The sequence below is a fragment of the Budorcas taxicolor genome, chromosome 15 (assembly GCF_023091745.1).
Source record: "Budorcas taxicolor isolate Tak-1 chromosome 15, Takin1.1, whole genome shotgun sequence".
NCBI lineage: Eukaryota > Metazoa > Chordata > Mammalia > Artiodactyla > Bovidae > Budorcas > Budorcas taxicolor.
In genome coordinates this window covers 4,818,829-4,836,577 of record NC_068924.1, presented here as the reverse complement: position 1 = coordinate 4,836,577, position 17,749 = coordinate 4,818,829, and the positions used below count along the sequence as shown (strand labels likewise).

The following is a 17,749-nucleotide window of genomic DNA, read 5'->3' as shown; positions in this document are numbered from 1 at the left end:
AATAGGTTCTAGGTTCATTCACCTCATTAGAATTGACTAAAATTCATTCCTTTTTATGGCTGAATATTCCATTGTGTATATGTACCACAACTTCTTTATGCATTCATCTTTCGATGGGCATCTAGGTTGCTTCCATGTTCTAGCTATTGTAAATAGTGCTGCAGTGAACAATGGGATACATGTGTCTTTTTCAACTTGGTTTCCTCAGGGTGTATGCCTGGGAGTGGGATTGCTGGGTCATATGGTGGTTTTATTCCTGACTTTTTAAGGAATCTCCATACCATCTTCCATAGTGGTTGTATTAATTTGCATTCCCACCAACAATGCAAGAGCGTTCCCTTTTCTCCACACCTTCTCCAGCATTTATTCTTTGTAGACTTTTTGATGATGGACATTCTGACTGGTGTGAGGTGATACCTCATTGTAATTTTGATTTACATTTCTTGAATAATGAGTCATGTTAAGCATCTTTCCATTTGTTTGTTAGTCATCTGTATGTCTTCTTTGGAGAAATATGTTTAGGTCTTTTCCCCACTTTTTGATTGGGTTGTTTTTCTGGTATTGAGTTGTATGAGCTGCTTGTATATTTTGGAAATTAATCTTTTGTCAGTTGTTTCATTTGCTATTATTTTCTCTCAGCCTGAGGGTTGTCTTTTCACCTTGCTTATAGTTTTCTTTGCTGTGCAAAAGCTTTTAAGTTTAATGAGGTCCCACTTGTTTACTTTTGTTTTTATTTCCATTACTCTAGGAGGCGGGTCATAGAGGATCTTGCTTTGATTTATGTCATTGAGTGTTCTGCCTATGTTTTCCTCTAAGAGTTTTATAGTTTCTGGTCTTACGTTTAGGTCTTTAATCCATTTTGAGTTTCTTTTTGTGTATGGTGTTAGGAAGTGTTTTAATTTCATTCTTTTACATGTAGCTATTCCATAGATCTATATTTCTGTTTCTGTTATACTGTATTGATGAATGTAGCTTTTTAGTATAATCTGAAGTCAGGAAGGTTGGTTTCTCCAGCTCCATTATTTCTCAAGATTTCTTTGGCTATTCAGGATCTTTTGTGTTTTCATATGAAATGTGCAATTTTTTGTTTTTTGGCATTTTGTGAAAAATGCCATTGGTAATTTGATAGGTATTGCATTGAATCTGTAGATAGCATATGGTAGTATAATCATTTTCACAATATTGATTCTTCTTACCCAGGAACATGGAATATCTCTCCATCTGTTCTTGTCATCTTTGATTTATTTCATCAGTGTCTTATAATTGTCTGTGTACATTTCTGTTGTCTCCTTGGGTAAGTTTATTCCTAGATATTTGTTTTTTGTTGTAATGGTGAATTGGATTGAGTCCTTATCTGATTTTTCATTGTTGGTATATAGAAATACAAGTGATTTCTGTGTATTGATTTTGTTTCCTGAAACACTGTGAAATTCACTGATTAGCTCTAGTAATTTTCTGATAGTATCTTTAGGGTTTTCTAGGTACAGTATCATGTCATCTGCAGACAGTGAGAGCTTTACTTCTTTTCTGATCTGGATTCCTCTTATTTCTTTTTCTCCTCTGATTGCTGTAGCTAGGACTTCCAGAACTATGTTGAATAATAGTGGTGAAAATGGACACCCTTGTCTTGTTCCTGATTTTAGGAGGAATGCTTTCAGTTTGTCACCATTGAGAATAATGTTTACTGTAGGCTTATCCTATATGGCCTTTACTATGTTGAGGTAGGTTCCTTCTGTGCCCTTTTTTTGAAGAGTTTTAATCATAAATGGGTACTGAATTTTGTCAAAGGCTTTTCTGCATCTGTTGAGATTATCATATGATTTTTATCATTCAGTTTAATATGGTATATCACATTGATTGATTTGCATACATTGAAGAGTCCTTGCATCCCTGGAATAAACCCAACTTCATCATGGTGTATGACCTTTTTGATGTGTTGCTGAATTCTGTTTGCTAAACTTCTGCTGAGGATCTTTTTGATTCCCCAGTGATATTGTCCTGAAGTTTTCTTTTTCTGTGTTGTCATTGTCTGGTTTTGGTATTAGGGTGATGGTGGCCTCATATAATGAGTTCGAAAAGTGTTCCTTTCTCTGCAGTTCTTTCAGAGTTTTAGAAGGATCGGCATTAGCTTGTCTCTAAATGTTTGATAGAATTCACCTGTGAAGCCATCTGTTCCTGGGCTTTTGTCTTTTGAGAGATATTTGATCACAGCTTTGATTTCAGTGCTTGTAATTGGGTTGTTCATAGTTTCTATTTCTTCCTGTTTCAATCTGGGAAGATTGAATTTTTCTAAGAATCTATCAATTTCTTCCAGGTTATCCATTTTATTGCCATATATTTGTTCTCAGATATGCAGATGCCAGATATGGCATCTCAGATATGGCAGAAAGTGAAGAGGAACTAAAAAGCCTCTTGATGAAAGTGAAAGAGGAGAGTGAAAAAGTTGGCTTAAAGCTCAACATTCAGAAAACGAAGATCATGGCATCCAGTCCCATCACTTCATGGGAAATAGATGGGGAAACAGTGGAAACAGTGTCAGACTTTATTTTTTTGGGCTCCAAAATCACTGCAGATGGTGACTGCAGCCATGAAATTAAAAGATGCTTACTCCTTGGAAGAAAAGTTATGACCAACCTAGATAGCATATTCAAAAGCAGAGATATTTCTTTGCCAACTAAGGTCCATCTAGTCAAGGCTATGGTTTTTCCTGTGGTCATGTATGGATGTGAGAGTTGGACGTGAAGAAGGCTGAGCACCGAAGAATTGATGCTTTTGAACTGTGGTGCTGGAGAAGACTCTTGAGAGTCCCTTGGGACTGCAAGGAGATCCAACCAGTCCATTCTGAAGGAGATCAGCCCTGGGATTTCTTTGGAAGGAATGATGCTAAAGCTGAAACTCCAGTACTTTGGCCACATGATGCGAAGAGTTGACTCACTGGAAAAGACTCTGATGCTTGGAGGGATTGGGGGCAGGAGGAGAAGGGGACGACCAAGGATGAGATGGCTGGATGGCATCACTGACTCAATGGACGTGAGTCTGAGTGAACTCCGGGAGTTGGTGATGGACAGGGAGGCCTGGCGTGCTGTGATTCATGGTATTGCAAAGAGTCGGACGTGACTGAGCAACTGAACTGAACTGAACAGTGCCAATAAAATGGACAGCTATATCAGAGGGGAGCATAAAACAAGGAATAAAAAAGAAAAAAACATCCAGAAGCATCTACAGAACAATGAAAAGATAAGAGTAATAAATTTTTTTTAGTCACTGCTGTCAGGGTTCTTTCCCTCCCTGGGACTCACAGTCCACCTCACCTCCCTACCATGCCCTCCAACACTGCTGGTCTCTCGACCTGCTTTGGGGGCAGCTCAGATTTGAATCTGGTCCTACTTCTGTGTGTTCTTGCCTCCAGTGTCCACAGCTCTCAGACTAGTGTGTTTTCTTTTGTGGGAGCTCTCAATGGCCTTTTATATTTCCCATAGACAGAGTCTACCTATTTGTGTGGATTTAATCTGCAGCTTGTACAGCTGATGGGAAGGTTTTAGGTCTTCTTCTTTAGCCACACTGCCCCTGAGTTTCAGTTGTGGTTTTATTTCCACCTCTGCATGTGGGTCGTCCACTGTGGTTTGCTCCTGAGGCTGCCCTGGAGGACTTGGGTCTGCCCCAGTGAGGGCCAGGTGCAGAGGTGGTGCAGCTGCTTGGGTCGCAGGGGTTCTGGCAGCACCAGGTACTCAGAGAGTTGGTGGCTAGGGCAGCAGGAAATACAGTGCTCTAGAAGGGTATGGCAACCAATGCTGGCCAATACACTCCAGTATTCTTGCCTGGAGAACCCCCCTGACAGAGAAGCCTGGCAGGCCACAGTCTACAGCGTTGCAGAGTTGGACAGGACCGAAGTGACCCTGCGTGCATAGATGCAAGACTTTTTTGCCTATGGCAGCTCTGCCCCAGTGAGGGTTGAACATGAAGTTGGCACAGCTGCCTGGCCTGTGGGGACCCTGGCAGCGCCAAGTGTTCAAAGACATTGGCTGCCTCAGCTGCAGGAGTTATGGCCCACCTCAGCTGCAGGAGTTATGGCCCTGTCAGAGTCTTTTTTTTGAGCTTCTTGTAGCTGGCGATTAGAAGGCCTCTTTGGCCTGTCTTTCTCTGCAGCTCTGCCTGTTCAGGCACTTAGAGGTCCTCCTTGCCTGGGGACCTTCTCTGTTTTTCAGGGCATCAGACACATAGTGGAGAAGGCAATGGCAACCCACTCCAGTACTCTTGCCTGGAAAATCCCATGGACTGGGGAGCCTCGTAGGCTGCAGTCCATGGGGTCGCTAAGAGTTGGGCACGACTGAGTGACTTCACTTTCACTTTTCACTTTTATGCATTGGAGAAGGAAATGGCAACCCACTCCAGTGCTTTTGCCTGGAGAATCCCAGGGACAGAGGAGCCTAGTGGGCTGCTGTCTATGGGGTCTCACAGAGTTGGACACAACTGAAGTGACTTAGCAGCAGCAGCAGCAGTAGCCGGCACATAGAGGGGCCCCCTTGGCTAGGATACTACTCTGTAGATTGACAGGTCAGACACTTAAAGGAGCACCCTGTGTGGGGTCCCACTGTGTAGTTCATGGTGTCAGGCGTTTGGTGGGCCAGCCTCTCTACTGTTCAGCTGCTGATGCTGGCATGTCGGGGGAGGGAGGCTATGGTGATGGTTCCATCCCATATGTGTGACTCAGCATATCTCCTTGCTTCCATGGCTGCCTGGCTTTCCTCCACAGGCATTTCCCACCACAGTCTCCTCCCTCACATCTCCTTGATCCATCTCTCTGTAGTCAACAGCAGCCCTCACCCTGGGATTGCTCCACAATCCCTTAGCTCCAGCTCCCAGCTGCTGCTCCTTCTGGGGGACCTGTGTTCCTGTCCAGGGATGTATGGCTGCGGCAAGGACTGTCTGTTCTCATTCCATTTAGGCTGCCACAGATCAGCTGCTTCACTCTCAGCCTTAAATGTTTCTCCTCTAACCCAGTCAGTTGCCCCGATGTGGGGATCAGACCCCAGCTTCAGTTCCCTCACTGCAGAGGGCAGGTCCAGTCCTGTTTTCCTCCCTAGTTCCTTCATCCTACTGAGTTCTGCGTGGTTCTATGTATTCTCTTCTGCTGGTTGGGTACTCTTGTCCATTCTCAGCCTGTGTTCTGCATGCACTTCTGTGTCTGAAGGTGTGTTCCTGATGTGTCCGTGGAGAGAGATGTACTCCACGTCCACCTACTCCTCTGCCATCTTTTTCTCCCTTGCCAGGGTATCCTTTCACATTTGCCTACCTTTTCTGTGTGCTTCTGCTCATTACCTTGCTTTTTGGTACTGATTACTTACTACCACTAAGTCCATAATTTTTTGTCCTTTAGCCCTATTCCTCCTCTGAGCTTCAGACTTACATAATCAGTAATCTGTTAGATAGGTCTTCTTGAAAGTCCTATAAGCCTTACAATTCAAAACAGGTTCATAACTAAACTCATTATTTCCTTTCCTGTATTCCTTTTGTTAGTTATGGCACTACAATATAGCTAATTGTTCAAAACAGAATTTATAAATTGTGTTAGACTTCTGTTCCCTTAACCCATGCATCTAAAGAATCCTTGAATTCTGTTAGTTTTACATCCATGATTGTGTCTTAAATATGTTTCACCATCTCCATGTGGGTGATGTTAACCTTACTTCAAGTCTATTGCCTCTTTTATTTAAATTAATTTCAGGGTTTTTCAGACTAGAGTATATATCTCAGTAAAAGTAAATGACACTTTTAGAAAGTCTTAATATATAAAGACTTACTATATCTACAGTAGTCAAGGTAGGGTATCACTGGTGTAGTGGTAAGCATAGTGTTTTTCGGAACACTGTGGAATCCAGAAACAGTCTCAAACATACATGGTCAATTAATTTCATACAATGATATCATTTAAATGTGGAAAGGAATATTCTTTTAAGAAGTGGTACTGGAATATTTAGCTATCTATGAAGAGAGGGAAAAAACCTCAGACATATGAAAAATAACTTGACATGAAACATAGACCTAAATGTACAGCATAAAATTATAAAACTTCAGAAGAAAATTAGGGAGAAAATGTTTATGATGTTGGGTAAAGCAGGGATTTCTTAGATATAATACCAAAAAAGAAGAGGAAAATAAATGACAAATTGGACCTCATAGAAATTAAAGAAAATGAAAAGGCAGGTCACAGACTGGGAGAAAATATTGACAAATGTGTATTTGATTAAAAAACAAAAAACTTGTTTCCAACATGTACAGAAATGATTACAACTCAATATTAATAAAACTAACAATTCAGTTTGCAAATAGGCAAAAGATTTGCACTGGCCTTTCATGAAAAAAGACTTATATAAAGGGGTCATATGTTTCACAAATATATGAAAAGATACTCAACATCACTAATCAGCAAATAAATGCGATGCCCTTGTTTTTCGTATGAAAATCTTGTTCTCAACCTTAGCTTTGTAGTCCTTGGCCTGGTAATTCCAAATCCTGAGCTTCTTTGACTTAATTTCTTAGATGAATAACCATTTTTTCCCTGACTTCTGATAGTTGGGAAGGGAAGTGGTAATATGACTCCATAAACTGCCTATTTAAAAATGTGTTCTAAATATTCTGTGAAGACTTCCTGAAGCCTCTGCTGTTTTATGGTTTTCCTCAGCCCCGTGTAGCGTTCTCTCCTGGAGCCTTGTGGCTTGCTTCCTTCTCTGCCTGGTCTCAGTTGCTGTCCTGCGATCCTTCTTTACCGTCTCGGTCTATTGCCTCATGTCTGGAGCTTGGCCCTAGAAGCTTCTGGAGAAAGGGTACATGGAAGATAAGTTTTGAGATCTCATGTATATGAACGTTCTGCTGTGTTCTTGGTTGGTTGGTTGTGTGATGGGAATAGTATTCTAGGGTGGAATATATATGTTTTCTTCATGAGTTTGAGGGCATTGTTCCATTTTCTCCTAGCTTCCATTGTTGGTGATTAAAGCACTATTTTAATTTCTGATCTGTGTTTGGATAACCTGTTTTTTTTCCCCCCCCCTCTTGGAATCATTTAGATCTTGGTTTTCATTGTTCTAAAGTTACAGTGATTTGCCTTGGTTTAGGTTTATTTTCATCCACTGTGTCCAGTATGAGTTCTTACTACCTAAAAATTTGCCTCCTTCAGTTTTGGGAAATTTCCTTAAATTATTTTATTGATAATTCCTTTTCCTTTATTTCTCTGTTCTTGCATTTTAGAATTCTTATTTGGGCTTTGGGCTTCCCAGTCTGGTTCTCTAACTTTCTTATATTTTCTCACTTTATATTTGTTCTGCTTTCTTCAAAATTTCTTAAAGTTTGTCTCTTAACCCTCCTATTCAGTGGTTCATCTTTATCATGTTGTTTCTCAGGAGATGTAAAACAGTCTCTAGGTGTTTCCTTTTGGCTGTAGTGCCTGCTGTGGTATTTCATTCGTTGCAGCATCTACAATGAGCTCTCAGAGGGAATTTGATGAAGTTTTCTTTTTCTTGAACATGTCTCATTATTATTCTTTCTTACCTGATTCTTTGTACTTAGTTAAAGAATAATTCTTATGCACCAAAGCTTTATGAGCATGGAAAGGAAGTTTATTGTCTGTAAATTTCACAAGAGAGTTATCTGGGCTGAACTGAGGGTGGCATAAGCAAAAAGATTTCACCTGTCATGTCAAAATTAATTCATTGGCCGATGGAAAATCTTCAGAAGCAATAGTATTTTCAGATAACTGATGATTATGTTCACATTCGGTGTTTACAGTGTACATTTATGGACTACCTGGCCTGGAAGTAACAGATCAGAAAATCATTTTAATTCTTATACTGTAAAACTTTAGCATACTTTTTCTTAAGGAATTTTAGAAACAAAATAATAGAAATACTTATCTGAAGCAGCTAGTCATTTTTATTGTAAAAATATCTATCAAATATTGTTTTTATCTGCAGGAAGTTGAAAGCTTTGTTTCATATTCTTCTAACTTCTGTTGTTGCAGTTGGAACACTTTTGGGTTACTTACCTTTAACTAGTAATTTGAAAAACAGTAAAAAAAAAAAACCCATAAAAGATAATATCATTGATATCTGTATATTAACAAAGGAAAATATTCAGTACTCTGTGAGCCTGCGCACTTCCACACTAGTGAATATTATTGAGGCACATAGTGTACTGTGCTACTCTTTTCTCTGCGCTGTTCTGGGGAGACAGATTTCTAAGACTGCAGCTACCCAGATGACCTAGATTAGACCTAGAAAAATAACTCCGCATCTTGTATTGTAAGTTAGTAATTTTGCTCAGTGATAAGTAGACGACAGCTCTGTTTGTTATTTTATACATAAGTATGCTCAAGCTGGTTTAAGAAAAGGCAGAGGAACCAGAGATCAAATTGCCAACATCTGCTGGATCATCAAGAATGCACGAGAGTTCCAGAAAAACATCTATTTCTGCTTTATTGACTATGCCAAAGCCTTTGACTGTGTGGATCACAACAAACTGTGGAAAATTTTGAAAGAGATGGGAATACCAGAACACCTGACCTGCCTCTTGACAAATCTGTATGCAGGTCAGGAAGCAACAAAACTGGACATGGAACAACAGACTCGTTCCAAATGGGAAAAGGAGTACGTCAGGGCTGTATATTGTCACCCTGCTTATTTAACTTCTATGCAGAGTACATCATGAGAAATGCTGGGCTGGAAGAAGCACAAGCTGGAATCAAGATTGCTGGGAGAAATATCAATAACCTCAAATATGCAGATGACACCACCCTTATGGCAGAAAGTGAAGAGGAACCTAAAAAGCCTCTTGATGAAAGTGAAAGAGGAGAGTGAAAAAGTTGGCTTAAAGTTCAACATTCAGAAAACTAAGATTATGGCATCTGGTCCCATCACTTCATGGGAAATAGTTGGGGAAACAGTGGAAACATTTAGAGACTATTTTTTCTGGGCTCCAAGGTTACTGCAGATGGTGACTGCAGCCATGAAATTAAAAGACGCTCCTTGGAAGCAAAGCTGTGACCAACCTAGACAGCATATTAAAAAGCAGAGACATTCCTTTGCCAACAAAGGTCCATCTAGACAAGGCTGTGGTTTTTCCAGTAGTCATGTATGGATGTGAGAGTTGGATTATAAAGAAAGCTGTGGGCTGAAGAATTGATGCTTTTGAACTGTGGTGTTGGAGAAGACTCTTGAGAGTCCCTTGGACTGCAAGGAGATCCAGCCTGTCCATTCTAAAGGAGATCATTCCTGGGTGTTCATTGGAAGGACTGATGTTGAAGCTGAAACTCCAGTACTTTGGCCACCTCATGCAAAGAGTTGACACACTGGAAAAGACTCTGATGCTGGGAGGGATTAGGGGCAGGAGGAGAAGGGGACAACAGAGGATGAGATGGTTGGATGGCACCACCGACTCAATGGACATGGGTTTGGGTAGACTCCGGGAGTTGGTGATGGACAGGGAGGCCTGGTGTCCTGCGGTTCATGGAGTTGCAAAGAGTCGGACATGAGCGAGCAACTAAACTGAACTGAACTAATGGCATAGAGAGACAAATACTGCATTGTGCAACTTCTTTTTTTTCTCTTTGATTTTAATTTTTTTAACACCAAAAGGCCTTTTGTATTGAGATGTAGCCAGTTAACAGTGTTGTAGTTTGAGGTGAACAGCAAAGGCACTCAGCCATACATATACATGTGTCCATTCTCCCATCCAGGCTGGCATTGAGCAGTGTTCCATGTGCTTACACTAGGTCCTTTTGGTTTTCCAGTTTAAATATAGCAGTGTATCATGATCTTTCCAAAGTCCCTGTCTGTCCCTCTGCCTCATTCATAAGTTCACCAAACTGTGTGACTTTTAAAGCCTGCTACTCCAGGTTTGTGACATAAGGAAAGAACACACATATTAAATGCTGTACATATTCAGAATAGTTGTAACTTACAGTTGGAAAAGTAGGTTAATAAAACGTGAAGCACATGAGTAGGGCCTTTAGGGAATATTTTGATACTGTGGAGTTTGAGAAAAGAACTTTCTCCTTTGAGGACTGGTAGCAGAGATACACAGGTAGAAACACTTGTGGAGTGTAGAATATTTTAATTGAGTTCATGTGTCAGGTGCCTGAGGGATATGGTAATAGGACGCAAGGCATTAGTTTTGTTGTTGTTGCCAGCTTAAACAGCAAGTTTGTTTCTTTCAATTCAGGTAGAGAGAGAGAGGGAGGGGACTCTGGTCTCTTTTTGATTTAATTGAGATACAGTTGACTCACACCCCTTTTTTAGTTTCAAGTGTACAAGATAATGATTCTGTTTATGTATGTAATGTGATATATTTGTCACAATAGGTGTAGAAAGGACACCAAACATTAGTCTTAAAACTCCTTAAATGATTATAATATGGTTGAGAATTTCTGTTATTAGGACTTTTGGAAGATTTCTTGACAAATTTCCTCCTTGGTTTTTTGATAGTATAAATAAATACAAACATTCATAATGTTTAAGCATGTTTATATATGTGGGACTCTTGATTTTTGAATATATGAGTAAAAACATCATGTGTTATTAATATATCATTGTGTTCTTTTAATCTTAACTAATTTTTGTTCATATATTTGCATATTATTGTATAATAATTTCAATTAGTTTTTGTCTAAAATATAGAAACAAAGTTTTAGAATACTATAGCTTGTCTCTAAGAATTATTACTATTCTACTATTAGAATTAGACAAGACTTCTATTTTTAGTTTTCTTGTTTATGAAATGAGCATAATAGTATTTCTCTGGGGTTGTTGCAAGTGTTAAATGTATATTATTATGGTCATTTTCTAAATTATGCATTTCTGACAGTTTGATTTTTATATAGTAAACATTTATTGCTTTGCTATTCAGAAAAATTAAAGCATATTTCCTAATAGAAATATAGAGTAAATTATAAATTATATAAATTACTATAAATTATAGCATCAGTTTCCTAGGCATGTTAGAAACTCTCATGTCAATTAATATTAGAAAAGCATTTAATAGTGCTGTTAAAATAACATTTTTGGTATTATGCTTTTAAATGTTGAGTGCATTAAAATCAATTGGAATACTGCTTAAATATTCCTGTAGGATGCTAGTGAGCAAAAGACAGAACTTGAAAGACTGAAGCACAAAATAGCAGAAGAAGTCATTAAAATTGAAGAAAGGAAGAACAAAATTGATGATGAATTAAAAGAAGTACAGGTAAGATAAAAATAGGAAACACTGTAAGAGCCATTTATAGTTTTGATTTTCAACTTTACATTGGAGTTTAAACATTATTTTCATAAGTTATTTCCTAATAGTATTACCAGTGTGGCTTTCACGTAATACTGTTTATAAAAGAGAAATAGGAAGGAAAGTCTGCTAGGAGAAGTAACGAAATTAGCTAATGGTTGTTAAAAATAATGTTTGTTTTCCATGAATCATATTGTTTACACTGTAAGAAGAAGAAATATTTTGCAGATAAATTAAGACAAACTCTTAGGCTTTTTTTTTTTTTTTTTTTCCCCTTGAGGCTTGATTAAATAAGCAAGCATGTATTAGAAAAGAAAGGACCTCTTGAAAATGGCAGATTGTCTCAAAACAGATTAGATTTTCCAAATTAGACTGTGGAAGTTATGGTGCCAGAAACTCTAGCTTTCCCCACTTGAACATTTTGTACTTTGTGTGTTAGAGCATTTTTATATTAGAAGAGAAAGGGTATTAATAACTAGTTGTTTTAAATAAAATGGCAATATTAGATAATTTGTAAAGAGTTAGCATATTTCCATATATATTTTTTGAATGTTTAAATACCCTTTTTGTTTTCTAGCCTCTAGTCAATGAAGCCAAACTAGCAGTTGGAAACATTAAGCCAGAATCTCTTTCAGAAATCCGTTCCCTGCGTATGCCTCCTGATGTAATCAGAGACATTCTTGAAGGTGTTTTGAGATTAATGGGTATCTTTGACACATCTTGGGTGAGCATGAAAAGGTAAGTTTTTGAATTTGTGAAAAATGTTATTTCATGAGTAAATTATACATTGTTTCATATTTTTATAATTTCTTATATTGTTTCTCAAACTGAACTTCATCTAAGTACGGGGTTACACACTTTCCCCTAATATTTCAGGATGGTCTATGTAGTCATATTTCAAGAACTATATTTTTCTTCCTCTATAAGTGATTGTTAAAAGTGTCAAAGGAGAAGACGAATGCCTTAAAGTGTTTAAGAACATCTTAATAAACATAAATATTGATTTAGTCTTTACATGGTGCAGAGTAATGTATTTATTGTGGTGTGCTGATGAAGAAAATATAGTCACTGTTCTCAAAGAGTTTTTCACTCTTGGCAGAGGCAGAGAGATACAGAGAGCAAGTGAGAGCTCCATGAAAATATAAAAGGGATGTAAACTAGAGGAGAAAAGGCTGACTGTTAACTCAGTATATAATGTGGAACATTCAGTTTCACAGTATAGCAATGGCATTATAGTTTGTGCTGGTATTCATTCTGATAGCAGAGTTCTTTTTCAATCTGAAATGGGGAAGGAGATTTAAAATTGAGAGAGCACTTAAAATATCTTTCTTATAAAGGAGTCAGAATATTTTCTTGCATATCTTATAATGTATTAGTTACTCAGGAGTTCACATAAAGGGATGTGGATGGAGTTCAATATTATAATTCCTTCATTGTATTGCTTCAGTGTATTCACAGAACCTTAGTAAAACTGTTGTGCATCTTTCTGGAGCTCCTTGTCTATAAAAAACGATGAAGAAATGTTACTTTAGAAACTTAAGTACTTTAAAAGTACTCTATTGGTTAACTAATAGATTGAAAGTATTGTATATACCACTCTATTAAATTGATATTTTTGTTAAAAATAGCAAACTATATTTAGCCTCATTTGAATTAATATGCTTTATTTCTAGCTTCCTTGCAAAGAGAGGTGTGCGAGAAGACATAGCAACCTTTGATGCACGAAATATTCCAAAGGAAATAAGAGAGAGTGTTGAAGAACTTCTACTTAAAAATAAAGGATCTTTTGATCCAAAGGTAATTTTACAGATACCTTGATTTCCCTTTCCATACTCTTGTTATATTCTTCTTGTCAAAATGTGATGGTTTACATTATTTGTTTTTTAGTTTATTTAAAAAAGTAAAAGTTTTTTATAATAAGTTGTAACTATTATAGCTGGGAGGTATTTACCAGAAGAATTGGGTAAACTAGAATCTAAAGGGTTGGAGACAGGTTTATTATCTTAGGTGGTGTTTGAGTCTTACGATCTACTCTCATTGGTAAGTTCCTAAACAGTTATAACTTCCAATTTGCCTGTATGCTTTTATTTCTTCTTGTATATTAGTCATATAATAACACATCTCTCTGTTGGAATGCATATATCTAATTTGGCAAACAGTTTCAATTTCATGATTCTTGTCTTTCTTAGATCTTTTATTTGAAATGTCATGTACTTCTTTGACGCCAATAGCAGTTGTTTCAACAGTGCTTTTATCTAATAAAGATCTATTCTTTGTATTGAAGAGAGAGAAATGATGCTTGAAGATTGTTGTGGATGGCACATGTATTCATTACAAATGTGTCTAATAATTATTTATGTCAATAGAATGATAGATTTATATTAAAGATTGTATGTGGTTCAAAAAGATTTGTTCTTAAGGAAAAATAGTTTATATATTTTTTACTTAAAACAGCAATTCACTTTATTTTTATTTTTGCTGTAAACCAAAAACTTCATTATTTGGATTAAATTATTAAACAAATCCTTAAAGAGAATACACTGGAATTAACCTTACCTTTATTTCAAATGAAGTTAGGATGTGGGATAATTTCCGATGTGTTTTTTCAGAATGCTAAGCGTGCCAGTACTGCAGCTGCTCCCTTAGCTGCCTGGGTTAAAGCCAATGTCCAGTACTCCCATGTCTTGGAACGAATTCAGCCTTTGGAAACTGAACAGGCAGGATTAGAATCGTAAGTTAAATATAAAATATAAACAACCCTAACCTTCATTTTTATCAATTGATGACATATTATTAGGATTTATTTATTGTCTGTATCTAAAAAGGCAGCTGACAACACTGAGTCATTTAAATACAAATTAAGAATGTAGATCAGGATAATGGAGTGGAGACTGTAGAGCTCACCTCGCCTAAACCACAGACACATCAAAAATACATCTCCACGTGGAGCGATTATCATGGAAAACTAATTAGAAACTGGCAGAAGAGCTAGATAACAAAACTTGCAAGAAAAATCTGTGCATAATTGGGTTGTTGCTTTTCAGTAGCCCAGTCATGTCCAGTGCTTTGTGACCGCATGGCCTGCAGCACCCCAGGCCTCCCTGTCGCTCATCTTCTCCTGAAGTCTGCCCAAGTTCGTGTCTGTTGCATCAGCGACACCATCCAATCATCTCATCCTCTGGCGCCCTCTTCTTCTTCTGCCCTCAATCTTTCCCAGCGTCAGGGACTTCTCCAGTGAGTCGTCTGTTCACATCAGATGACCAAAATATTGGAGCTTCAGCTTCAGCATCAGTCCTTCCAACGAGTATTCAGGGTTGATCTCCCTTAAGATTGACTGGTTTGATCTCCTTGCTGTCCAAGGGACTTTCAGGAGTCTTCTCCAGCACCAAAGTTCAAAGGTATCAATTCTTCGGTGCTCTGCCTTTATGGTCCAGCTCTCACAGCTGTACACGACCACTGGGAAGACCATAGCCTTGACTATGCAGACCTTTGTCAGCAGAGTGATGTCTCTGCTTTTCAACACTCTGTCTAGGTTTCTCATCACAGGAGCTGTGACGTCGTCTGATTTCATGGCTGCAGTCACCATCTGCAGTGGTTTTAGAGCCCAAGAAGAGGAAATCTGTCACCATTTCCACCTTCTCCCTTTCTATTGCCATGCAGCAGAAACATGTAGAAACATGCCATGCCTGTCCTCCATGCACAGGACCAGATGGACGTAGGATCATGTAGGATCATGCGTCTGGTCCTGTTACTGCACTGGGGTGCAGCACTGTTTACAGATGAGGAGTATATTATTAAAAGACAAACAATTATGCATAAAATAGGCAAGCAAATGTTTTTTTTATATAGCACAAGACATTTTATTCAATATATAAACTAAAATGGAATATAATTTGCAAAAAATAACTGGATCACTGTGCTATACACCTGAAAGTAACACAATATTTTAGCTGTACATCGTTAGAGAAATCACTGTGCTGTACACTTGAAAGTAACACAGTATTGTTACTGTTTATCATTAGAGAAAAAAGAAAAAAATGAATAAGTGAAGAGTTAAATAGACCGAAAATATGAAGAAAAAGCAATTAAAAGATGGATAGCAGAATGCACTCATTCTTTTCCTACTATTAAGTTGTTGGATAGATAAAGTGGGAGAAGTTCCTTTAGAAAGAGCAAAATTTTGTAAAGGAATACTGTTAAGGTACAAAAATAAATTCTAGAAATTTCAGTTCAGTTCAGTCACTCAATAGTGTCTGACTATCTGCAACCCCATGGACTGCAGCACACCAGGCTGCCTGTCCATTACCAACTCCCGGAACTTACTCAGACTCATGTCCATTGAGGAGGTGATGCCATCCACCATCTCATCCTCTGTTGTCCTCTTCTCCTCCTACCTTCAATCTTTCTCAGTATCAGGGTCTTTTCAAATGAGTCAGTTCTTCTCATCAGGTGGCCAAAGTATTGGAGTTTCAGCTTCAGCATCAGTCTTTCCAATGAATATTCAGGACTGATTTTCTTTAGAATAGACAGGTTGGATTTCCTTGCAGTCCAAGGGACTCTCAAGAGTCTTCTCCAACACCACAGTTCAAAAGCATCAATTCTTCAGCTCTCAGCTTTCTTTATGGTCCAACTCTCACATCCATACATGACTGCTAGAAAAACCATAATTTGACTAGACGGACTTTTGTTGGCAAAGGAATGTCTCTGCTTTTTAATATGCTGTCTAGGTTTGTCATTGCTTTTCCTCCAAGGAGCAAGCAAGGTGATTCATGGCTGCAATCACCATCTGCAGTGATCTGGGAGCCCAAGAAGATAAAATCTCTCACTTTTTCTATTTCCCCATTTATTTGCCATGAAGTGATGGGACCAGATGCGATGATCCTAGTTTTCTGAATGTTGAGCTTTAAGCCAGCTTTTTTACTTTCCTCTTTCACTTTCATCAAGAGGCTCTTTAGTTCCTCTTCACTTTCTGCCATAAGGGTGGTGTTATCTGCATTTCTGAGGTTATTGATATTTCTCCCAGCAATCTTGATTCTAGCTCGTGCTTCTTCCAGCCCAGCGTTTCTCATAATGTACTCTGCATAGAAGGTAAATAAGCAGGGTGACAGTATACAGCCTTGATGTACTCATTTCCCAGTTTGGAACCAGTCTGTTGTTCCATGTCCAGTTTTAACTGTTGCTTCTTGACTTACATAGATTTTCTCAGGAGGCTGGTAAGATGATCTGGTATTCCCATCTCTTTAAGTAGTTTCCACAGTTTGTTGTGATCCATGTAGTCAAAGGCTTTGGTGTATTCAATAAAGCAGAAGTAGTATGTTTTTCTGGAACTACCTTGCTTTTTCAGTGATCCAACATATGTTGGCAATTTGATCTGTTTCCTCTAACTTTCTAAATCCAGCTTGAACATCTGGAAGTTCATAGTTCACATACTGTTGAAGCCTGGCTCGGAGAATTTTGAGTATCGCTTTGCTAGTGTGTGAGATGAGTGCAATTGTGCAGTAGTCTGAACATTCTTTGGCCTTTCTTTGGGATTAGAATGAAAACTGACCTTTTCCAATCCTGTGGCCACTGCTGAGTTTTCCAAATGTGCTGGCATATTGATTGCAGCACTTTCACAGCATCATCGTTCAGGATTTGAAATAGCTCAGCTGGAATTCCATCACCTCCATTAGCTTTGTTCGTAGTGATGTTTCCTAAGACCCCCTTGACTTCACATTCCAGCATGTCTGGCTCTAGGTGAGTGACCACACCATCGTGGTTATCTGGGTCATGAAGATCTTTTTTGCATAATTCTTCTATGTATTCTTGCTACCTCTTCTTAATATCTTCTGCTTCTGTTAGGTTCATACCATTTCTGTCATTTATTTGCATGAAATAAAGAGCCCTTCTTTGCATGAAATGTTCCTTTGGTATCTCTAATATTCTTAAAGAGCTGTCTAGAACTTTAGTGCTAATATTTTGTTTTTCTCTAAGTTTTTGATAAGTTTTAGCATATATTTTCTAAAATATTATCTGGAAGGTGTGGGAAAAATTTAATGACTTTAGGGGCTTAAATTTCAATTTGCTACTGAGTTAGTGTTATATTTTATCTCATTTGTTCTGAATTCGAACTAAGAAGTATGTCATGTTTTTCATTGTTCAATTTTTGGAATTATCTTTTCTTTCTTACTCTAGACAAGAAGATATTAGCTGCTTAAGTCTCTTATTTTTCTTAATATAATGCATGAAATTTTCTTGTTAAATCATACTATTTATATTATTGTGATCATTTTTATAGCTTAAATATTATTTTATGAGTATATTTCCTTTCTTGTATACCATTTGTGATTCTTAATAATTGCCTTTTTCTTCAGTTGATTTTTTTTTTCTGTTTTTGTGTCACACACTTACCACAGTCTATCAGAAGCTAAAACATATTTGGAATCTGTGTTCTTTTCAACATTCTCTTCAGTTCAGTCGCTCAGTTGTGTCCGACACTTCGTGA

General features: G+C 37.9%; 1 protein-coding gene across 1 annotated transcript in view; it reads left to right on the top strand.

The window, feature by feature from the left end:
* DYNC2H1 (dynein cytoplasmic 2 heavy chain 1) overlaps nt 1–17,749 on the top strand; it is a 376,760-nt gene that overhangs the window by 139,953 nt on the left and 219,058 nt on the right. The window contains exons 56-59 of the mRNA XM_052652274.1: nt 11,119–11,232; nt 11,843–12,003; nt 12,939–13,062; nt 13,875–13,996. Coding sequence (XP_052508234.1) covers nt 11,119–11,232; nt 11,843–12,003; nt 12,939–13,062; nt 13,875–13,996 — 521 coding nt within the window. The remainder of the gene's footprint in view (nt 1–11,118; nt 11,233–11,842; nt 12,004–12,938; nt 13,063–13,874; nt 13,997–17,749) is intronic.